The sequence below is a fragment of the Pseudoliparis swirei genome, chromosome 4 (assembly GCF_029220125.1).
Source record: "Pseudoliparis swirei isolate HS2019 ecotype Mariana Trench chromosome 4, NWPU_hadal_v1, whole genome shotgun sequence".
NCBI lineage: Eukaryota > Metazoa > Chordata > Actinopteri > Perciformes > Liparidae > Pseudoliparis > Pseudoliparis swirei.
In genome coordinates this window covers 9,509,277-9,530,760 of record NC_079391.1, presented here as the reverse complement: position 1 = coordinate 9,530,760, position 21,484 = coordinate 9,509,277, and the positions used below count along the sequence as shown (strand labels likewise).

Here is a 21,484-nt window from a genome sequence, read left to right as displayed (position 1 = left end):
GTAAAAGATGTCCCGATTATTGTGTTTGGTCTAATTGAGACTGTGTGCTTCTGGAAGAGGGTTTAGAGGGCAGCTGACTGCTGCCCTGCGACACGAACACATGCCAGCAGAATCCGAGTAGATTCACTGGGACTGAGCTTTGTTTCATTACAGCCCTCCGTCTGTGAAACAGAGAATACTCCTTCTCATACACATTCTGTCTCATTTGGCAATTACAGTAACTGCCTAACAATTACTACACCATGGTACGATGGGGGCATTAGTGAAAAGAAGGAAATAGCAAGCCAGAGGCAAATCTAGCCCCAATCAAGGCAATCATGCTACGTTACGATCTGGTTTGGGCTACTTAGGAAGAAAAACATTTATTTTGAAGTCAAATAAATGCTATGCCGCACCACATGCTACCTAGTTACAGTCAATTAGAAAATAGATACTTTACTTTAAAAAAAAGAAAAACCGTACACGTGGAATATAAATGCGGTATAATGTTATACAATGGTCTAGCAAGATTTTTCCTGATATAGTCCAACATAGTCTTTTCAAATTGGAGACCATCCAGCCTGGTGGGCCGGCCTCCTGCCATGGCCCGGCTTCCCCCTCCTCGCTACCTCCATCTGTTCCATGGATTGTGCAGGTCATGATCGTGGTCCATGCCTACTACGAATTATTCATACATTGTCATATTAATTTAATGTGTTTATGCAACTCTGTCATGCTGTTCATCTGTCCACATGCCATATATTGCTTCTGTCCATCCTGGAGAGGGATCCTCCTCTGTTGCTCTCCTGAAGGCGTCTTCCCCTTTTTTCTCTTTGAAAGGGTTTTATTTTTTATTTTTGGGGAGTTCATCCTGATCCGATGTGAGGTCCTGGGACAGGGATGTCGTATGTGTACGAATTGTAAAGCCCTCTTAAGGCAAATTTGTAATTTGTGATATTAGGCTATATAAAATAAACTGAATTGAATTTAAACTGAATCTCTCCGAATTGGGCCAGGGATGCAACGGCCCCTTCCTCACTTCCTACATCCTTTCTCAGACCACAGCTTCAAACTTAGCCTGCAGTCTCATCTCACACATACACGTTAAGGTCTGTGATTATTTCTTTCACAGTTTTGACCCGTTAACAAAATTTGTACACACAGAAATATAAAAACTTGACAAACTACTTCTGTGTCTCAAGGACCACATGATGCCTTCATGACACACACAGAGACTTAAAGATGAAAAAACAAGTGTTGTTGATGGCTGGTAATAAAAGTTGTATATTGAACCTTAACCCTTTGACATTAGACAGTAGACAACTGTCTGCAAGTACCTCCATATAATCACGCATTACTCATAAATTTGGATATATTTTTTTCATTTTGATTATTATTACTAAACTTTCAACTTTGTGAACACAGCTGTTCATATTTACCAAGAGGATCATTCATTGTTTTCCTTATTTATTTTCATTAACTCGTCAACAAAATCAAAGCAGATTAATGTCAGTCATGTGAGCTTCATTAAACAGAACAAACAACAGACTGCCCAGTGAAGGTCCTGAGATCCATCAACAGGAAGTGATGCGTCTCTCCGACTTTGGTGAAATAAACAGAAAAAAAGTTCATATTTTTCTGAAATATAAAAATTGTAAAACATCAAATTGAAAACTGCATCTGTTACTCACATAACTGCCATGAGCTATAATTGACCATAAATGTTTTGGATATGATCAAGCTGATAATTGACAGTAGTAGCCCATTGTACCACTAGATGGCAGCAAAAGCATTTGGTCTCCAAAATTAAAGACTAGTGACCTTGTTTTGATCATATTCCTGCATATCCACAAATATCTTCATAAACAAAGCACCATTTGGATAGGAGACTCCTATGCAAACACACGTGAACCATCAATAAATATAATTATTTAATTGTTTTAATACTTTTTTTGGAAGGAAGATGAATGAATGACATTCCTAAAGTAACTGGTGCCAATTATTATATTTTGCGGTCAATCCAGATATATAACAATAATAGGTCACCAATATTCAAACTATTTAGTAAAATGTTTTTTTTGTTTTTTTAAAGCAAAAGTATAAGCTTTGGAATCCAACTGTATAAGGAATGCAGCGAGCAGCTTTCTTACAATGTCATCATTGATCACCATCTTTGATGAATATTTCTTTAACAAGACCCGGTTAAAAATGTATTAAAACAATAACAACCTGCTAAACACTTATATACAGCCCACCCAGCAATTCACCAGATGAATAAATCCTGGGAACATTTCTTCATCCAAACTTCCACTGATTCACAATGTTACTGAGTGAGTTTGAGGGGGGAGTGTCCTGTATTTAAAATCATTGTTTTGGGCCATTAGCTGGAGCTTTTATCCCCACCTGCTCCCACTTCGCCGCCTGTCTGTCCAAGGCGGGGCTAAGGCCCCTGAGGGCTGCAGAGGGCGGGCGGGAAACCCCGTTCACTGTCAGCGCTCCACTGTCTATTGGACAGATATAGTCTGCAGATTCATCAGGTTTCCTCTTCCTCAGATGACTGAATTGAGTGAAGCCCAGCTTCTTTGGCTGAAAAACACAAAACAATTCAACCCATTAATAAAATCATTTAGATTTAATGGCGCTTCAACCGCTGAAACATTTTTATAGAAGGTTGTTCCCTTACCTTTACTTTAGCGGTGGTAGTCAGCGGCATGTGGCCCGTGGCGTTGCCGTACTCGCGCTTCTCCTGCGCGGCCTGATGGCCCACCAGGGTAGAAAAGGCCGTGGCGAGGTGACGGCGGAGCAACGTCTTTTGTGGAGGAATATTTAACAGCAGCGCCAGAGTCTCTGCGCTGAAGCGAGGCTCTAGGATCTGTTGAAGAGCATTGTGGACAGCAACACATTTATATGGGTGTGTCCAGGGTTGTCGTGAAAACGTGCCCGCAGACAAGCTCAAAATACAGCACTTACAATCAGCCCACCGTGAACGCCACTGCCCCGTAGATTGGGAGCGTACTCGGCTAGATCCACCGCCCTCAGCCACTCCATCACCCGGTGATTCGACCACTGCACCACCTCTGAGGGAGAGGGCTGTTTCTGGAGAAGTACAACATATTAATATGAATTGTCCATCTAACTCCCGACTTGTAAAAGTTCCTGTATAGACTAGAAGCGAGCAGAATAAAGCTGTAATAGCTCTTGGGCTTTTGAGGCAAGTATGAAAGTAACAATTAGTATACAAATATTTTATGTCTGACACCATCTGGTGGGGAACCGGTAGGATGACACCTATTCAATGTAAGAGCAGTACAAGTCCACAATTTCCAGTTATGCTTTTCTATCTCGGCTTACCTCTTCGCCTGGCCTCCGGCGGAAACAGTTGGGGTTGAACTTGTTGGCATGGAGGACGTGGATGGCACATTTAATACTGAGATGATGCAGCTGACTGGTGACTTTCAGAGTCAAGAGGTCATTCTGAGTGAAGAGCAAAGGAACATCAGTGAACTTTACGACGAGTGTATGGATTCATTGCAGGTTTTTAAATCACGTCCCACATGTTAATACATCTACTTTCACGCCATCACTTTAATAGTACATGTCTTACCACTGTGATGTATTGTATCATTCGACCATCCACTCGGGCCTCGTGGAAGTGGTCTTTATACTGAGGCAAGCCGATATCATCCAACCAGCCTAAACGGGCAAAACCAATGAGACATTTATTGACTTCACTTGCTAAAATATTGAATGCCGTCAGCTGTCAGACCATGTTCACTGTAACCGTTCAGTTAAGATAAGATGAGATAAGATATTCCTTTATCAGTCCCACAGTGGGGACATTTCAGGATCATAGCAGCAGGTGCACATTAAAGCATTAATACAAATAAAAGATACAAAATAAAACACAATAACAATACTAAATATAAAGAGGAAACAAAATATATACACAAGATAAAGATACAAGTTAAGATACAGTTCCTGATTTTGAATTCTGGCAATGGCTATGTTTGTATGTTTTCTAATATAATTATATCTCACACATTAAATGTCTTTGTATGATTGGTGGCACGAGAAGTCCTCTGTATTGGTTGATGAGATTAAAATGAGAACATGCAGAATAAAACTTGTATTATTATTATTCCATTCAGAAAGAGTCTTACGTGTGACCCAGATGTAGTCCAGGTCTGACGATTTCTCTCTAACTTTCGTGGTGAATGCCTTCAGAGCGAGCTGCAGCTTCTTCCTGTGCAGTGGATGCTTCATACCCATTTCCTGAGGTTAGAAAGGACTGTTTGTTACAATGAAACTAAAGATTGGGGAATCATTGGAGGTTCACCCACACACCATGTAGTTTGATTTAGCCCCATAAACCTTCATAAGTATCCAACATATCCATGATAATTTATTTTCTAATCAAATACTTAAATACTGTGTAGACTTGTAAGTTCAAGATGTTTTCACAGTGTTTATTTCAAAGGGCCAAGAGTAGTTCTCTGACCTTCTCAAAGTCCTGAGGTGTGGCCGACAGCAGCGTCTGTCCATTCTCAACCCACTGCCTCGTGAGATTGACGTACTGGGCCAGTCCATAGTCCTCCAGCCAGCCACACACCTGCTCTTTGGTCCACTGGCTGAATGGAACGTTCATGTCACTAAAACAAAAAACACAAATCAGATTAGTCCAATAGTACATTTCTAAATGTATTTTAAATGGCTATAAATCGCATCAACATTTAAGACAGAATTTGTTATGCTGTGAAAAACCCTTGAGTCTCTTTTCATTTGTTTACTTTGTAGTAGGAAGAGGTGGATGGGCGCTAAATTCAAAGTCCAGAATATATCTAGCGCCTCCACACGGAGTTCAACATGGAGAAGGTTGAGCCTGCGGCTCGCAGCTAACAGGCCGAGCAGAGCAGACAGTGTCAATCTGAAGGGGAACGAGTCTTCAGTAAAGTCTCATTTTAACCAATATGGGTTGGGACAATACTTCACTTTATCTTTTAATGGCAACGTAAAGTAATGTTTGCTGCTATATTAATGTTCTGAATGTTATATAGAAAATGGTGGGGGGGAAAAGAACATTATAATGGTGACCTGGTTGATAGAAACCCTTAAACACTTAAAATTCACGAGTTTGTCACGGGGTGAGGCTCAGGTGCAGAGAGACAGGCTGGACTCCAGGATAGAGTTAAACACAAAACACTTTACTTCTGAAAAAGGTCAAACATAAAAACTCTGGCTTGAAAGCAACTAAAAAAACACCAGGAATCACCATGCGAACAAAGACTTAGAGTGAAACATGGAAACAGAGCCCCCACGAGACTGAGATAAAGACAACAACACGACAGGAGACAAGTGAAAGACTGGCAAAATATATCGGCAGGAAAACAGATGTACGGCATGATACAATCAGGGAGACAGAGGAGTGGCTGAGGGCAGGTGAAGGAAATTAACCAATCAAGGAGACAGAGGCGTGGCTGAGGGCAGGTGAAGGGAATTAACTAATTAAGAAGACAGAGGAGTGTCTGAGGGCAGGTGAAGGGAATTAACCAATCAAGGATACAGGAGTGGCAGAGGGCAGGTGAAGGGAATGAAGCAATCAAGACAGAGGAGAAACAGGAGAAACAGGAGAAACGGAACAGGGCATTACAAAAATAGGAGTACAGAACTACTGTGCTTTACCGTGTAGAGTCGTAAGATTCGGGGGTCCTGGTCAGTCTGGGTCCTGCTGTTGAACGTAGTCCCCCTCTTCTAAACTGACCGACTTCTGGATCCACCGCCTGGAGCCCCCCAGACTGGGTTCTTCGAAGTCTGTATGGATGAGGGTTACATGCTAGGAACTGCTTTCATTTTCAAATTAAATTCAGATTATATTTGGCACAATCAGTACATGTCCACGTCATTGTCGATAAATATAAAATACTGATGATGAAAATTCTGATAGTGGAAAATACAGTTTTGTGTAATTATAGTTATTAAAGTATAGTAATTATAGTGCCGTAGAAGGCTAATTTAATATATGCACAGACTATTTTGTTATGAAAAGTGCTTAATTGTTCTCTCCTTACATCACATACAACTATTAATATTATGTATAAACAATTTAATACATTCTATAAAATTTAGACTCACCGTGTATACAGTATTTTTACCTTTACTTTATCTAGGTCTATTTAATGTTTGTTTGTCCTTTTCTGTATCAATGTATTTTCCACACTCACTTTCCCCAGAGTCTCTTAAAGCTCCGATTATTCTTCATGTATTCTGGCGAGCCTACCGCTCGTTGGTCGGGCTGCGTGTTTGCTCCACAGTTAACGGGCGAATTACTGCCTGAAGTGCTGTCATCAACTTTCTCAAATTTTCCTGCAAGAGGTTACAAAAACCACAATTAATGCAATACTAATCAGTCAGATACAATTCAAGTTGGAGAACTGTGGAGAGCTATGCACACATGTTGTAGATTCATTAGTTTAAATTAGTTTACTTGTGATAATTAGAGCAGACAAAGCCTCACTGTGTTTCACATCTCAATAATGGATCTAAATATAGAGTTTCCCTAAGTTCAGGCATGGTTAAAGACACAATATGGATGTTAATGATGACGATGACGATGATTTTTTGTATATTTTGGGAAACTAAGTAGCACACGTGTGGCAGTCGGCCTTTTCACAGTGCTCTATTCAGGAGGGGGAGCACATGTTACAGATCGTTGGGTTTGGCAAATAATTCATTGGGTTGAAGCTAAATTCGACCAGGTGTGATCTTTATTATATGCGCTGCAGTCAGTCACCACTCTCCAGCGGCAGGGAGACGTCAGGGTGGGGCTCAAGCTAAAACTGGTCACTGAAGCTGGGGAAGGGTGGAGTCGGTTTAAATGTGGTCAATCAGAGCCAGAGAGAGGGTGTGTTTGGTAAGAACATCCCATAATCCATCTGCTCTGACAGGACCCTCTGCAATTAGAAGTGATCAAAGATGCGGTGGTTGTCTGCTCACAGTGGTTTGTACCAAATATGAATACTGCCTCTCCTCGTGGGAATTACTAGCTGTGCGACTATTACACAGAAAAAAGGAAGTTTGATCCTACAGTAGGGATTATTAACGCACACTATCCATCATCATGCATTGACTGATTTTATATGCCTGGATTTACTTTGGCTGGAGTCTCCATCTTCGCTGCCATCTGGAGACTTTTGACTCTGGATTTCACTGCTGCTGTCTCCGCTCACACGCTGCTCTGACAGGGAGGAGTTCACAGGCAGCATCGGACTTCTAGAGTCGTCCAGACCGGTCTGGATGAACCACACACAGATACAGAAAAAACAATAACTCAATATACATACACAATCAAATGATCTCAAGCATCAATCATGTAATCAACAGTAACAGGAGACTATATATAATGTTGAACAATCAAGTATTGGAAGCCCTCAGGGTTGACATACTTGGCTGGTATATTACATTAGTATGATGGCTACAAATACCTTTTGTGAAGGTCCATTTGTTAGGTCATTCATGCTGCTTGATGAAGTCTGCGGATCGGTTCTGATTCGACAGAAACACACTGATCTCAGTAAAAACCCACGAAAAAATATTAAAGAGTCGTCCACTGACAAACAGCTGCCTCGGTACCTGTAATCACTGTACTTTTGGGCCGATGAAGCCGATGTTTGTTGGGATGAAGAGCTGCTTGTGGAAACCTACGATGGTGAAAAAAACATGAATAATAAAAAAACATGTCCACGTGAACAAAACACCTTAACCAGTAGCTGTAATAGTTTATACCCACTTCAGACTTAATATCCGCAGACTTTGCACTGGCCGAGTCAGTGTTCTTCATCGGCACATTCTCTTCTTCCTCACTGCTGCTTGACGGAGTCCTGCCATTTGACAATGAACGAACAGCAGGTGGAGCTACAGTAACAAAGAAAATACGTGTGTTGTTGACCCCCTCAAACTCAGGCGGTGGCATAATGTTTCTCGTAAGGAGTGAAAACTTTGGGCTTTTGTTCGGCTCCAACGTGGATGCTAACGAAATATAAACGCCAGAAATGAAGGACAAAGGAGCGAAGGAGCTGATTACCTCGCCGGACTGTGTGAGTGACCTCTCTGAATTGCTTGCACTGATTCAGGAGCAAAGTGAGCTCTTCAATTCGTCGGTCCTGAAGAAAACAGAGGGGGAACGTGAGGGAGCACATATATATGGACTGGCTGGTTTACTCTATGACTGACCAACACGCCACGCGAGCGTCCCTCGGTCGCCATATGGCCTTTACGTCAAAGCGGAGTATAGGGAGGGGATTGACACAGGCCTGGCTGGAAATCTTAGCTGTGGTAACCAGCTGTGTGCAGCTTGTGTTTTTTGAAGCGGTGCCCATGTCTGGTTTTGTCATGGTTCGCTTAATGCAGCTCCCTCCAAAATTAGGCTTGGCAGATCAAGGCCTACTTAAGTGTAGCTTTGCCTGAAATGGCTCGCCTTGGGGTGTGTGTACGTGTGTGTCCTTCAGTAGTGTGCCACATGTAGGCCCTCGTCTGGGAGGCTTTCAAGTCCAAGATTCTCTGGGTGGGAGAATACAAAAGCCCCTCTGTACTATAAATGGGTGGAGGGCGCTGCCTTGGAGAGATGACAAACGGTTATCGACTAACCTTTTAAACAGCATGATGATAGCACTTCTATTTACGTATAACATCGGCTTAAACAGATGCCAACACACATGCTGCTTTATTACATAACAACATGCAGCTGTTGACCAGAAAGAGAAAGGAAAGTGTAATATCAGTGTAATAAGTTACCTTTTCATCATTAACAGCGACCAGTGATTTCATTCCACTCCGAAGTCTCTGCAGCTCTTGATCTAAATGTTTAAAAAGAAACGCCACATTCTTTATTGATCCATATAGGAGGCTGCTCATGTGGCATATGATTATTTAGAAAGAAAGGAAAAGCAAAAAATACATACTAGCATCCTCAGCGCTATCTAACCCGTGTATTTTTAGATACAAGCCTGTTTTTAATCTACCATTCATAGCTTTAGCCATGTCAGCTCTTACATATATGGGTGCACAGTCCACACGTCCTGTGTACCTACTGGAGGCACACATGCAGTTGGTGAATGAGTGATTATACTAAGCCAGTCTACCCAGAGATGTGTCTATCTATTAAAAAGTAATAGCAAACGAGGCTTCATACTCCCAGGAATCCATAAAGACACTAAACAGGCCAAAGAGAAGAGAGATAGTGCATCAAGTATTTTTGGGAAACCAGTCTGTGAATGCCAAAGGTGCCCCTCTGAGGAGAAGGAAATACAAGTAAATAAAATAAAGAGACGTGTCTAGATTAAGGACATAAATAAAGATCAAAATACATTACACGGTCATTTTCATAAAGTAGTATTCAGGCTCCATGTTAGGTGTTCAGCCTGCTTCTGTACATCTCTGAGGGAGTCAGAGACCTGTGATGAGACAGTTTATTCAGGGCGAACACAGACTTTACCCTCCGCTCTCACTACAAGTCAATGAATGCAAAAAGGAGTCATTAAGTGCGTCACCTATGAGTCTGGGTGACCCTGTGAGAGTGAGAAGCTGTAGTTGGCAGATTGGCCGGGGGGCTTGAGGCCGGGTGCTTTGCTTACCTCTCTCCGGGCTCTCGGGGGATAGAGAGGGTCTGGCCAGCAGCTGCGTGTGCAAGCTCTCGATCTCCATGTTCTTCCTGAGCAGAAGCTGCTGAAGGCCGCTGATCTCTGCCTGTGAGTGTCACACAGCGAGGAATCTTAGCAGAGAGGACACATTGCTCTGTGCACTATGTGTACCAACACATCTGTTTAAACACGCACAGCTCAAAGCTAGTTTGAAAAACAGTTTACATTTATGTGCATTTTAATGCCCGTTCTTCGTTCCCCAAATAAAACTCCAATGTTGTAAGATAAAATATTTTTCCAACAAGCAAGCACAATAAAGCGCAAAAATGCTTAAACTCAGAGTTTTAGAATGTTGTTTGAGTGTCAAGGAAAAACAGATGGCAATAAAGTTAAGTCCAGCCTGAAGTATGTGTCAGTGTGTTCAGTCTGTGGAGGAAAGAAAAAGGTGGAAAATACACCTTTTGCTTCATATATCAAATCATAATCCTCTTTTGTTTCTTTAAACCATTGGTTTTAGGAGTACAATATATAAACTCATACTAATAGCTAATATTTTAGAATGCATTAGTATATTTTTTTCCAGTTGGATTTGACAGTGTGCTATCAGTAAGCAACACTTCAGACTGAGAATAACACATTCTGTAGAAGGCAATAATTGCTCATTTTGCAATTCTTGGTCAACCTCCAGTTGATAAAGAGATGCCAGGGTATTTGATTAACATCTAAAAACGAAAAGATAAAGAACGGCAGATGATAATATTGATGGTCGAAGAGCAAAACCTCCTAGGCCTATCTGAAAAATTCACTTTTTTGAGAATAAATTTAGAAAAATGCTTTTTTTCTTGCAAAATGCTGTTTGTGTAGGATACCCAATACATAATACAAAATATTAAAAAAAGAAAGACAGAAAAATACACAAAGTGCAGATAGGAGGTTCCCCCCACTTTTCCTGGATAATATTGCAGATGGGAGGTTTTGCATTTTGGCCATGGATATATATTATCCACATACACAGTGCATCAAACCAGGCCGACCGTAGACAACTTCAAAATGATTGAAGCCCGTGGATACGTCCAACCTTTAAATATGACAATGTGAATCTAGTCTGTGACTGTGGGTTGAGCAGGCAACACTTGAATGAACTATGAATGAAGTAAATCAAACTTTGATTTTACTACTACGGGAAATACGAATGGGAATGTGAAAGATAATGAAATGATCACAAAAGAGGACAAAAGGTGGCAACTAAAAATGATCACAAATGTCTAAGAAGCCTTGTGATCATGCAAGAAAGTCACAATAGAAATGGACTGAGCCATTATTAAATCTATTTCAGGAATAGAAGGTGAAATAGACTTCTTAAGAAAACATAAGGTGTCCATGCAAAACCGAATGACTCACTTCGCTGGCTGGAACATCGGATTGGACAGCGTTTAGGAAAGTCGAGTGGAGAGTTAGCAGAGGAATGTGGGCACCGATGGTGTGAATTACAACGTCGAGACACCGCACGAATCAGAACTCTCTTTTACCTTTGTTGCTTTGAGCTTTTTCTCGTACTGTAACTTCTGGTCCTCCAGGTGCTCCACTCTGTCCCTGAGGATCCTCAGCTCTTTAAATAAGCCCTAAAACAGAACGTAGAGAACATTGGAGATTAAATTCAGGTGACGTTAAAACATTTGCACATTTTCTTTCACAACACAATTTGAAATGGTACATGAAATGCACCTATTAGTGTCACACACGGATGCAAAACACTTTTTCCAAAAAGTTACAACCAAGTCACAAAGTTACATTTGGCGCTGCTGAGGATATTTTAGTGAGTCCTTCCTTCATTTACATCTGAAGCTAATAATAACACGCACTAAAAGTGAGACAAGCCATGCTGCACACAACATTAGAAGTCATGCAGGCAGGAAGTGCCTACAGTTTCCTCTCCACAGTCGTCCTGCCGATCTGCATCTGAGCTACCCTCTTCCAGGCTGTGTGTGTTCCCATCGGGCCCTTCTGGAACCTCCTCTGAGGTTCTGGCACAGGACGGCCGGGGGTTTGATCCCGCGCCCTGAGCGGACTCAGTGGGGCGCGCCGCTGGAGAGCTGCTGTCAGCTGGCGTCTCCAACTCCAAGGCCTTTTTCTCCTGTATCTTGCTATTGATCTCCTTCTGAAACCTACACATCTGCTCCTGCAGCTCACTAATGAAATTCACAACAGTCTGACAGATGCAGGGGGGGGAGGGGAGGAAGGGAGGAGGGGGAGAATTGAGAGAAATATTAAGAGAGAGTAAAGGATACCACAGAGTCGTTGTATGTCTGCTTGTGTGTGAATACAATCAAGAGAAAGTGTTGATTTGGTTTTGAGTTTGAATGCATTAATATAACTAGAATGGGCACTCGGTAGAGCGCATACCTTCGCATATCACAAGATTGGGCATTGAATTATGAACATGTTGGCATTAGTTGCATGCCAATTGGATAGAAATTGACTGTGCTATGGTAAAAAAAATATTTGTACCTATCCTTGACCTTGACCTTTGACCCGATTGATCCCAAAATCTAATCAAATGGTTCCCGGATAATAACCAATCACCCCACCAAATTTCATGCGATTCGGTTTAAAACTTTTTTTGTTATGCGAATAACACGCATACAAATAAATAAATATATAAATAAATAAATACACGGCGATCAAAACATAACCTTCCGCATTTTCAATGCGAAGGTAATAATGATTTAATATTGGAAACACAAATCCTATAAACCAGTTGAGACTAACTGTCCCGTTGTGTCTACTGGCCCAGTTGGTCTCATCTGCTCTCGATGAACACATATTATGATGTATTTGTTCTTTGACCGGAACTATCTGTGATCTACTTGCTGGAATTTGGTTGTTTGCGTTGATAAATTACAAGATAGTGAGTAGGTTTGCCATGTTTGAGAGGACTTCTATGCCCATGTTCATTCTGAAAGAGCTATGCCCGGACTGTGGACAGAGGAAGTCTCACTTGGGGTCCGGTACAGCGGATATGACAGATGATATGCCTTCATGGCTAAATTTAACCGTGAGCTTACTGGCTTCACTGCAAGGAGGCTTCCACGTGTTTGTGTGTGTGTGTGTGTGTGTGTGTGTGTGCAAATGGTACTAGCATGCATATGTGTGGATGTGTTTGTGTAGTCGAGGCAGCACATGGGAGGCCAAATGTTCAAAGCTGATTTTTTTTTCTCTTTTCCTTAAGTCCAAACAGCTGTTGTAGGGAAAGTCTTCTGAGTCTACGACGCTGTCTACTGAATCACATGTACAGTATGCTGTCATGTCCGTCTTTACATTGTTTTCATGTTCTTAAATCATGTCAAATGTTTTGGGGAAAATGCCACCAGTTTATTTATATTCAGGATGGCCAAGTAGACCATTAGCCACCAGCAACACTAAATCCTAGACACACTCATAATTGGCCGGCCGTTCATCATGCCAGCTCTGCTATGCAGGAACTCTTTTAATCCGAGGACACAAAGGCTCTTTGACCAGCCGTGTTTTGAAAGTAACAACATACATTACGGTATCCTGTCTGGTAGAAGTGCTAATTCCCCTTTCTCCAATTTATATGGGCACGAAAGGCCCAGGATGTCTGCTGGTAACTTTACACATTGGTCTTAAACAAATACATGATTCAGTTTAAACTGACAAAGAATTTAACCCCTTGGAGACTTTTTTTCTTCCTGTGGACTTTGCCCGGCACCAACGGTGAATATTCCCTTCCTTCTGTTTCGAAAGCGTTTATGATCTTCCATAAAATCAGCCGCTGACTTTAACGTTAAAACCATCAGAACACAAAGCAGAGCTGTGTGTGTACCCTCTTCATTCCTGGCAGAGTTAGGTTAAATTATCCAAAGACTGAAATAAAACAAAAGTTCCTGGGGATCTTATCTTAACTACTTCCTCCTTTCAAACAGTCCTCAGTGAAACTAACTCTTAAGGTCATTTGGATATGAGCCGCTCACACGTACACCATAGTCTCGAATATGAAGTTTAATTGGATCGTATTATTAATAGCAGAAACTAAGGAAACTTTGCAACTCATTAAAGGAAAGCAAGTGAATCAACTCCACTGGCACTACTCAACAGGTCAACCGTGTTTTGATGGGTAAATATTGGCTTTAAAATACCTTCAAACGACCCAACCATACCTCGACTGTACTGTGGTGTACATTGAAAACAAAAGATCACAGGGAATAGGCTTACTCGACTCGGTGGAAAGCCCTACCTCTGCTTTGTGTTGCCTTTCAGCCCCATGGCCCTGCTTCCCCTCCATGTCTGCTAGCTTTAGTTTCAGGTAGGACACCTCCCCCAAAAGATTCAGCTTCTGGTGCTCCAGTGACGTCCGATGCAGGAGCTCCTGTCGTCAACAGCAAACAGCGAGAGCGTGAGGCAACACAAACAGACATAATACAGATGCACACATGAATACATTAACACGATGATACACAATGCTCGGTACTCACTGAACAAAGGCAACATTAGGTATGAAGCGCAGCACGGGACAGTCCCACTCAGACAAACCCACTGGTTACAGACGCTGTTTGAGTGGCTAAATATACACAACCCATGACCACTATTTATAATGCCTATTTCACAGCTCACTCAAAGTACACAGCAGAGGGGAAGAGAGAGAGAGAGAGAGAAAGATACCAAAAGCATGCAAAACATTCATAGAAAGAACATTAAAATAACTTTGACAGGTGCATTTTTTTCCGGTGCCTGTGAACTGCTGCCAGTCAAACCCGGTGCTGAGTGAGAGTCTGCGATACAGTTCTGTGACGATCCGTCCTGAATGGCTGTCAGCCCTGAGAGTTTAGTCAGGCTTAGCATGCAGATGTATTACGAATTTGGTTGATGTCAAGCAGGTGTTAAATCACTTTAAGTCCAGATATGAGCATGAGAGGCAAGCAAACAGGACGTATACATCCATTATAAACTCTGGCTTTACTAAATATCTGGGCTTTTTCTAGAGTGTACACATGGAAAATATTAGAGCTTTGTCACCGGAAAGAGATTTAGGGCTTATTCCCAAAGCCTCGTTATGACCGTGTCTCCAAGAAACCAACCATGGCTGCCCTTTGATACACAGAGCCCATATATCACTGAACTGACACCTAACATTGGTTCTCAACTCATCAGATAGTTAATAGACACATTCCTGGCACTCGGAATAGGTTGAAATGTTCTACAAACACAGTACATCAGAATGAGGAGAACTGATTCCGCGTAGTACCTGGTTCATCTTACTCCAGTCCACCTGCAGCAAAGGAAGAGTCGGTGTGTGTCCTTCATAGATGCAACGGTTTCAAGTGCCTTGCAGTTTCAGTAGATTCAAGTTTCATACATCCATTCCATTCAGTGTCTCTCTCGTACTGTTTAGTAAGGTCTCTGGAGTAGGTTTCAAGTCAAAAGCAAACAAACTGAAAGTTGGCACACACACACACACACACACACACACGTTTAACTCTTAAAGGAGCACCAACCCTATTATTTCTCCCTCCCATTTCTCCAACTGTTTAAGCTGTTGTCCCTTTCTCCTTTCATCTGTTGCTCTCTCTCTCTCTCTCTCTGGTGGCTTCAGGTTGGGGGTGTGGCTAATGGTGTTGTAATCACCTGCCCAGACGACTAGTCTGGCCCTGCATAAACTACAAAAGCACTCTGAAAAAACTGCCCTGGAATGAGCGTCCTAAATATTTCAGTTGTCAAGGTAATTGCAGTCCAAAAAAAACAATGGAATCCTAGCAAGGAATTTGTTCCCAGGAAGCCAAACTCCCACTATAGCTTACGAGAAAATCTGCAGAAGAGTTATATTAAAAAGTTAGATGGACAGTCTGGTCACATCTCATTAAATGTTGGAACAATATTAATAAATAAGGCCAGGACTTTCCTGATTTCATTCCAGTAATACATCCACAATGTGGTCATAATGAGAAAGTCCAGTGGAAGATGTGTTTACCCCAGATGTTTAAAGCCGCGTACCTGCTGCAGCATCTCCTCTGTGGAGTTGAGTTTGTGCTGATGCTCCAGCAGAGAAGTTTGTAGATCGTTGATCTTGGCCCACTGAGCTGCCACCTGGTCTGTCAGCACACTCACCTGTGTGTGGAAGTAGAGATAAATTACATTCATTACACCAAAAATATACAATCAAACTTTCACATTGTATTACATAGCCGCAGCCCAAGCCTAGCAAAAGTCTCTCTTTTATGAGAGAGTTTCTTACAGTAACGCTGAATATCAGCTCATTTCATTGAAAAAGGAAAAATGTGCTGTTGTTGTTGGAATAAATAAATGCTCGTTTGTGCCCCAGTAGGTGGTTGCAACACTTCAGTGGCTTTAGCAATGTCAGCAAAACACACGCTAAATGTACATCTGCAGAGAAACTATTGAGGCCGACACAATAGCTGGTCACATGCTAAAATGCCGGTCGGACCAGCCAAGTTCAGCAGATTATCTAAAAGAATGTTTTCTGTGAGGCCAAACAAACACACGGGGCACCTGCTCTCACACACACACACACACGGTGGTGCTAGCCTCAACCTGTCTGCAATAAGCACTTGTTCGGCAGTCCTCATAACTACATACACGTACATACATATGCAGACAAAAGACATGACACAAAAACAAGACATTCAAGTGTCGCAAGAGCACCAACCCCAGCTTTATAACCGTTGCTTCGCCTAATACAAAAGAAATACAGCAATTGCGCAACGTTTACGACGTAATAGTCTGAACTTCCTTCACCCTTTTGTTTCCTCGTCTCTCTCCTGTAACGCTGGATGTGGTGTGGACACTGTGATGAATTACTTCCGACTAACAGTGTGGTGTCAGATGTCCTCTTTTATTTGAGCAGGCTCACACACAATGGCATTAATTCACCTTTATAAAGAAATGTGCTGACATGCTTCCGGTTAAGGCTTTAAAATACAGACACATTGTATAAATAAAGAGACAGACAGATATTGTATTGTTTTTGTATTTTGAACGTTAGGAGTAATAAATCTCACCTGAAGAATTAGTGACTCTTTGTCTCCCTCCAGTCGTGATAAGCGCTCTTGGTAGGACTCACTATTGGCCGATGATTGGAGGTTTACCTTCAGAATAAAGTCAGCCATGAAGTTGAGTGAGTGCACTGTAAACACAGAACTGTTAACTGTGTTAACAGTGCACTTGTGGATGTGTTGTTCCTAAATGAGGTCGCAGTCTCAGACACGTACACACACACACACACACACACACACACACACACAACTCTCAGCCTCAAAGATTGTTGTGTCAATGGATCATGTGTGGAAAAGTATGTAAGAGGTTTACTGGTCCTAATCCAGCATTAAACATTGTTTCAACATTTTATACAGGCTGATCAGTGTTAACAAATAAATGCTGGATGCAGGCTAATCTCAGGGCCGCCTCTGCAATCAGAGGCCGTCAGTGCAAAGGGAAGCAAAGTGCAACCAAATGGGATAAAATGTCTCCAAAATCCAGACTTTCAACCACAACTATGGAAACATTAGTCGACCAGCGTCCATCGCCATGAGCCAGCAAATGGTTTCCAATCATGTTTAAATACCATCAAGCTTTTAAAGTATGCATACTGCAAGTTAAAATAGTATACTGCTAAAACACATGTCTTTAGTTTTCTGATGCAAGGATTATACTCTATAATGTGTTGTTGGGACTTCACCATGTGTGTGGAACAAAGACAGAGGCCTTCATGTTAAAATAAAAGCCCGAACCGGTTTAAAAACTCACCTGAGTGTGAGATTCGGTTTAAACCACAACACTGGGGTTAGGGTCAGGGTGGGGCCCTCATCAGAGGAACCGCAGGGAGTCTCTATGACACTTCCATGAAGTCACTGAGACCATAAACATCAGCCCATACCTTTATCCTGCACCCTCCTAAAATAGTCCTAACTCCGCTAGCCGAACACCAGACTGTGTAACTTTCCCCGTGCTCCGACACTTTGACCTGCAGAGGGAAGGTCACGGAATTCCCAAATTCTTCAAATCTTCTGCAGGAACAAGTACGGCCAAACGATTCCGAAGAAACACACCGACCACCACGAATCAGTCGAACCTTTGTTCTGCTTTACGTGAACTCGACTATTAACGTGTTATTGTGTATTTTAGGGGCCGCCAAGTCCCGTTCAGTGCTTTGTTATATAGCTGTTGTGTTTGTTGCTGCTGTAACAGCGTTGCTCACTTGGCTTGTAAAGTTGGTCAACTTATGTTATCAGTCAAAGGACCGGTTTGACCCGCCTTCTGTGCAATGAGGTCACAGTTGCTTTGTTTGACTTCTGCGGTGATGAAGTGCCTTGTTTTGAGTGATTTATTTGTTCTTCTTCTTTGAGTGTAACCCACGCACACAAACACACATTTTCTTCTGACACACGTGTAACCGCTATGGCCCTGTTGATAATCGTTGCCATGCCTCCATTGTTAAGTCTTGTGTGAAATAATCTTTCTCCTGCACATTGCTGAGTCATGCATGGCGTAATCACTTTAATTAATCACCAATTATGTTCACTCTCAATGTGGTTTAGTACTTTGAGAACTGACACTTTATGTCAACACCAATTAATGGACTTAATCCAGTTTTGTTATTAGTACCTGATCCCAGGATGGTGACCTGGATGTTTTGTAATGTATTACTACTTACTCAACTTACTTATGAACTATTAATTCAAAAGATTGCATTGTCTTAAAGATAAGTCAAATCTGTGTTTTAGAGAAAAATCTACTATTTTGTCTGTGTAGCTTATCAAGTAATAGCTCACATGACTTCAATACATCATGATCCAAAAGCTCAAAGATGTACTTAATAATGATTGACATCAAAATGTTTCCTCTCTGGATTTAACAGTCGCGAAAAATTATAACCTGAGACAGTGAGGAGGAATGGCCTCTAATGGAAGCAAGATGGTATGTGCTGTCTAAATATGCAATGCATACCCATGTATCTGTCCCTTCAACCACGTTAGCCGTGTGGCCGCTGTGGCTTGTTGTTGTGCATTGGACAACCCACCCACATGGGGACCCGTTTACTTTCCACCCTAAAACAAGATGCGTCTGCGATCCCATAAATAGCTGTCATTGTAAACTGCTTCTTATTTACATTATCTATCTCCTGTCCTCAAGGAGCTGTACGAGTGCACGCGTTTCATATTTTGCGGCACACCTTTTCGACTCACTATCAAAGCATGTCGTCCTCCTCCCAAATTATCGCCCATGGCAGCCAGAATTATGTTGTGTAAGCAACGACACTGCAAAGACCAAAACAAACCTTTGTGCAAACCTTCAGAATAAAAGTCACGAGGAACAGTCATGAAAGAAGGTCTTACCTTTCTAAGCCAGGCAAAGTGTTTGTAGAAGTCAATGTCACACTCCATGCTGCAGGCCCATTGTACTGTGGGTTCTGGTTCTTAATGTTATAACAACAACATTGAGCCGGTGCTATTAAGTATCAAGGAAGATAAACAGATACCAAAATCCAGAGTGGGACGAAATAATGTCTCTAAACTGCTCTTGATCTTCCTGAATCAAACGCTGCTCTTTCTACAGACCCTCCATAATGCAGTCGTAGAGCGAGCAGAGAGGACCTCCGTCCGTGTGGTTTGGAATCTGGGCAGCCCGAGACTTTTAAAGCTGAGGCGAATAACTCAAACTATGCCAGTTGGCTGTACTCCATTTCTTTCTTTTCCTTTCTTTACTTTTTTTTTTTGTTACCTCGTTCTAACTCCCCATTTTTGCTTTCCTCCTCTCTCTCTCTCTCTCTCTCTCTCTCTCTCTCTCTCACACTCAAACAGCTTCAGAATGTCTGCTGCATTTCTGCTGCTGCACTTGGTGATCTCTCATCTTTTCTTTCGTCCTCCCTTTCTTCCTCCCGTACCTCTCTCTCTCTCTCTGTCCGTCTTTCTCACTCTAGTTAAAGTACCTCTCGGTCGAGTTAATTTAGCAGGGCTTCCTAAAGGGGCACAGGGGGGAGAGGAAACTTTCTGCAGCATATGCTCGTCAGATGTGGTGCAGAGCAACAAGTCAGTAAAGGCAAAGCCGAAGGGGAGGAGGAGGAGGAAGAGGAGGAGGAGGCCGTGGAGGAGACTGAACAGGAACGTGACTGTAAAAGTTGACAATATGAAATTTAACTATCCTTCACCAGAAGATCAAACAATTTTGGAAGAAAAAGTCGTGTGGGGGAGGAAAGATTAATGCAGGGGTATGAGGATGAAGATAATAAGGAATTGAAAGGAGGAGCAACTGCTGCACTTTAAACAGGAGCTCTGGATCTCATTACTGGTGCCGTTAGCAGTAAATCCGTCTTTCAACTCACGACTTCTTAGCAGGCATGAAAAAGCCCTCCAGATGTTAATGACCGAGATCAAAGACCACCGTATCACACACAACGAATAAAACCCATGGACCAATGCGTGACATAGAATGTATAGGTTGTGTGGTATATCCCTTAGCGAAATTATTTACCCTTTCGTATGAATTGGATTTGGGATATTTCAGATTGAATGTTGGATTTGCACACTGGGTGGTCCATGTGTGTTCTGGGCTGGTGTCCATCCCTGTTTGAATGTCGGGGGCCTTCGGACGTGAATGACACGGCACTCACCTCATCTCTCTCCAGCCATTTGAGTATAACGTGTGCTGTATCAGCGGAGACTTGTTTCCTGAGCGAGTCCTGTTGGTCCTCACTCCCCTGCCCCCCCAGCTCGGCCCTGAGGCCCTCCGTCAGCTGAAGAGCCCTCAGGGCCGGGTCCGCGAGCGGGGCCGGGGTCAACTGTGAGGAACACTCTGAGGCTTGGCGGTCCTGGCCACCGAACTGCATACGAGCACTAAACCGCCCCTGGCCAATGTTGCCTGGAGGAAAAAAGAACGTCAACAAAAAAGTTACGGCGAAAACGTGATCATAGCATCTTCATTACCTTCGCATTGAAAATGCGGAAGGTTATGTTTTGATCGCCGTGTATTTATTTATTTATTTATTTATTTGTATGCGTGTTATTCGCAGAACTCAAAAAGTATTGAACCGAATCGCATGAAATTTGGTGGGATGATTGGTTATTATCCGGGGACCAGTTGATTAGATTTTGGGATCGATCGGGTCAAAGGTCAAGGTCAAGGTCATGAACAGGTCAACATCTTCTTGATTCGCATGGAATTTGGTGGGATGATTGGTTATTATCCGGGGACCATTTGATTAGATTTTGGGATCAATCGGATCAAAGGTCAAGGTCAAGGTCATGGAAAGGTCAACATCTTTTTTTTACCATAGCACGATACATTTTTGTCCAATTGGCATGCAACTAATGCCAAAATGTTCATAATTCAATGCCCAATCTTGTGATATGCGAAGGTATGCGCTCTACCGAGTGCCCATTCTAGTTTATTATGTATCAGTAGTGAGAAAGATGATACAGTGAGATTTACAAGTCCATGGAGAAGCAATAGAAATGCAAACATATTAAAGTAGGTGAAGAATACAGAGAAAACGTGCTTTCTTCTTTTTCATTTTAACCTCCGATGGAAACAGACTAATCTCTCATGCTCATCAAATGCTTTACCAACTCTTTTCTAGCTCTTGTTTTGTAACTTATCCATGGCATTTTTCTTTCTTTCTGTGTAGCCTTGTTTTACGAAGGCCTGTAATTACAAACTAGGCAGTCGATTGAAGCTCTGATAGTGAAACAGAAACTCTTACCAGCAATGATGTCGTCCATTTGCTCCAAGGCAGCTTCCAACATGTGGCTGGCATTTGACGCCATGGCAACACACTTATAAAGCGACGCTCAGAGAAACTCATTCAGTAGTTCCGAAAAAAAGTTTGAAATCAGAAAGAGTTT

At 42.2% G+C, this 21,484-nt stretch overlaps 1 protein-coding gene across 6 annotated transcripts; it reads right to left on the bottom strand.

The window, feature by feature from the left end:
- Nucleotides 1-1,429: 1,429 nt before the first annotated feature.
- Nucleotides 1,430-21,420, bottom strand: ppfibp2a (PPFIA binding protein 2a). Of its 6 annotated transcripts, XM_056412536.1 has the most exons (23): nt 21,343-21,420; nt 20,254-20,501; nt 16,646-16,732; nt 15,621-15,734; nt 13,867-13,998; nt 11,536-11,820; nt 11,141-11,233; nt 9,606-9,717; nt 8,767-8,828; nt 8,057-8,135; nt 7,763-7,887; nt 7,606-7,673; nt 7,458-7,518; nt 7,127-7,265; nt 6,198-6,339; nt 5,659-5,787; nt 4,478-4,628; nt 4,140-4,251; nt 3,584-3,672; nt 3,331-3,453; nt 2,950-3,075; nt 2,663-2,851; nt 1,430-2,565 (listed from the first exon to the last, which is right to left on the bottom strand). In XM_056412536.1, exons 1-23 carry the CDS (start codon nt 21,404-21,406, stop codon nt 2,344-2,346), a joined length of 2,952 nt encoding a protein of 983 aa, XP_056268511.1. In that variant the 5' UTR covers nt 21,407-21,420; the 3' UTR covers nt 1,430-2,343. The 6 variants fall into 6 exon arrangements, with proteins under 6 accessions (XP_056268511.1, XP_056268514.1, XP_056268512.1 ...); XM_056412539.1 differs by lacking the exon at nt 11,536-11,820; XM_056412537.1 differs by lacking the exons at nt 20,254-20,501; nt 21,343-21,420 and adding an exon at nt 18,980-19,220 and having other exon boundaries at nt 16,646-16,825.
- Nucleotides 21,421-21,484: the final 64 nt, after the last annotated feature.

Bases quoted from the DNA above. Each gene is read 5' to 3' on its own strand.
- ppfibp2a (XM_056412536.1), bottom strand. From the start codon at position 21,406: ATGGCGTCAAATGCCAGCCACATGTTGGAAGCTGCCTTGGAGCAAATG. The intron at 8,136-8,766 runs GTAACTTATTAC...TGTTTTCTTCAG, and splicing joins TCGCTGTTAATGATGAAAAG to GACCGACGAATTGAAGAGCT. The intron at 4,629-5,658 runs GTAAAGCACAGT...TTTTTGTTTTAG, and splicing joins GAATCTTACGACTCTACACG to TGACATGAACGTTCCATTCA.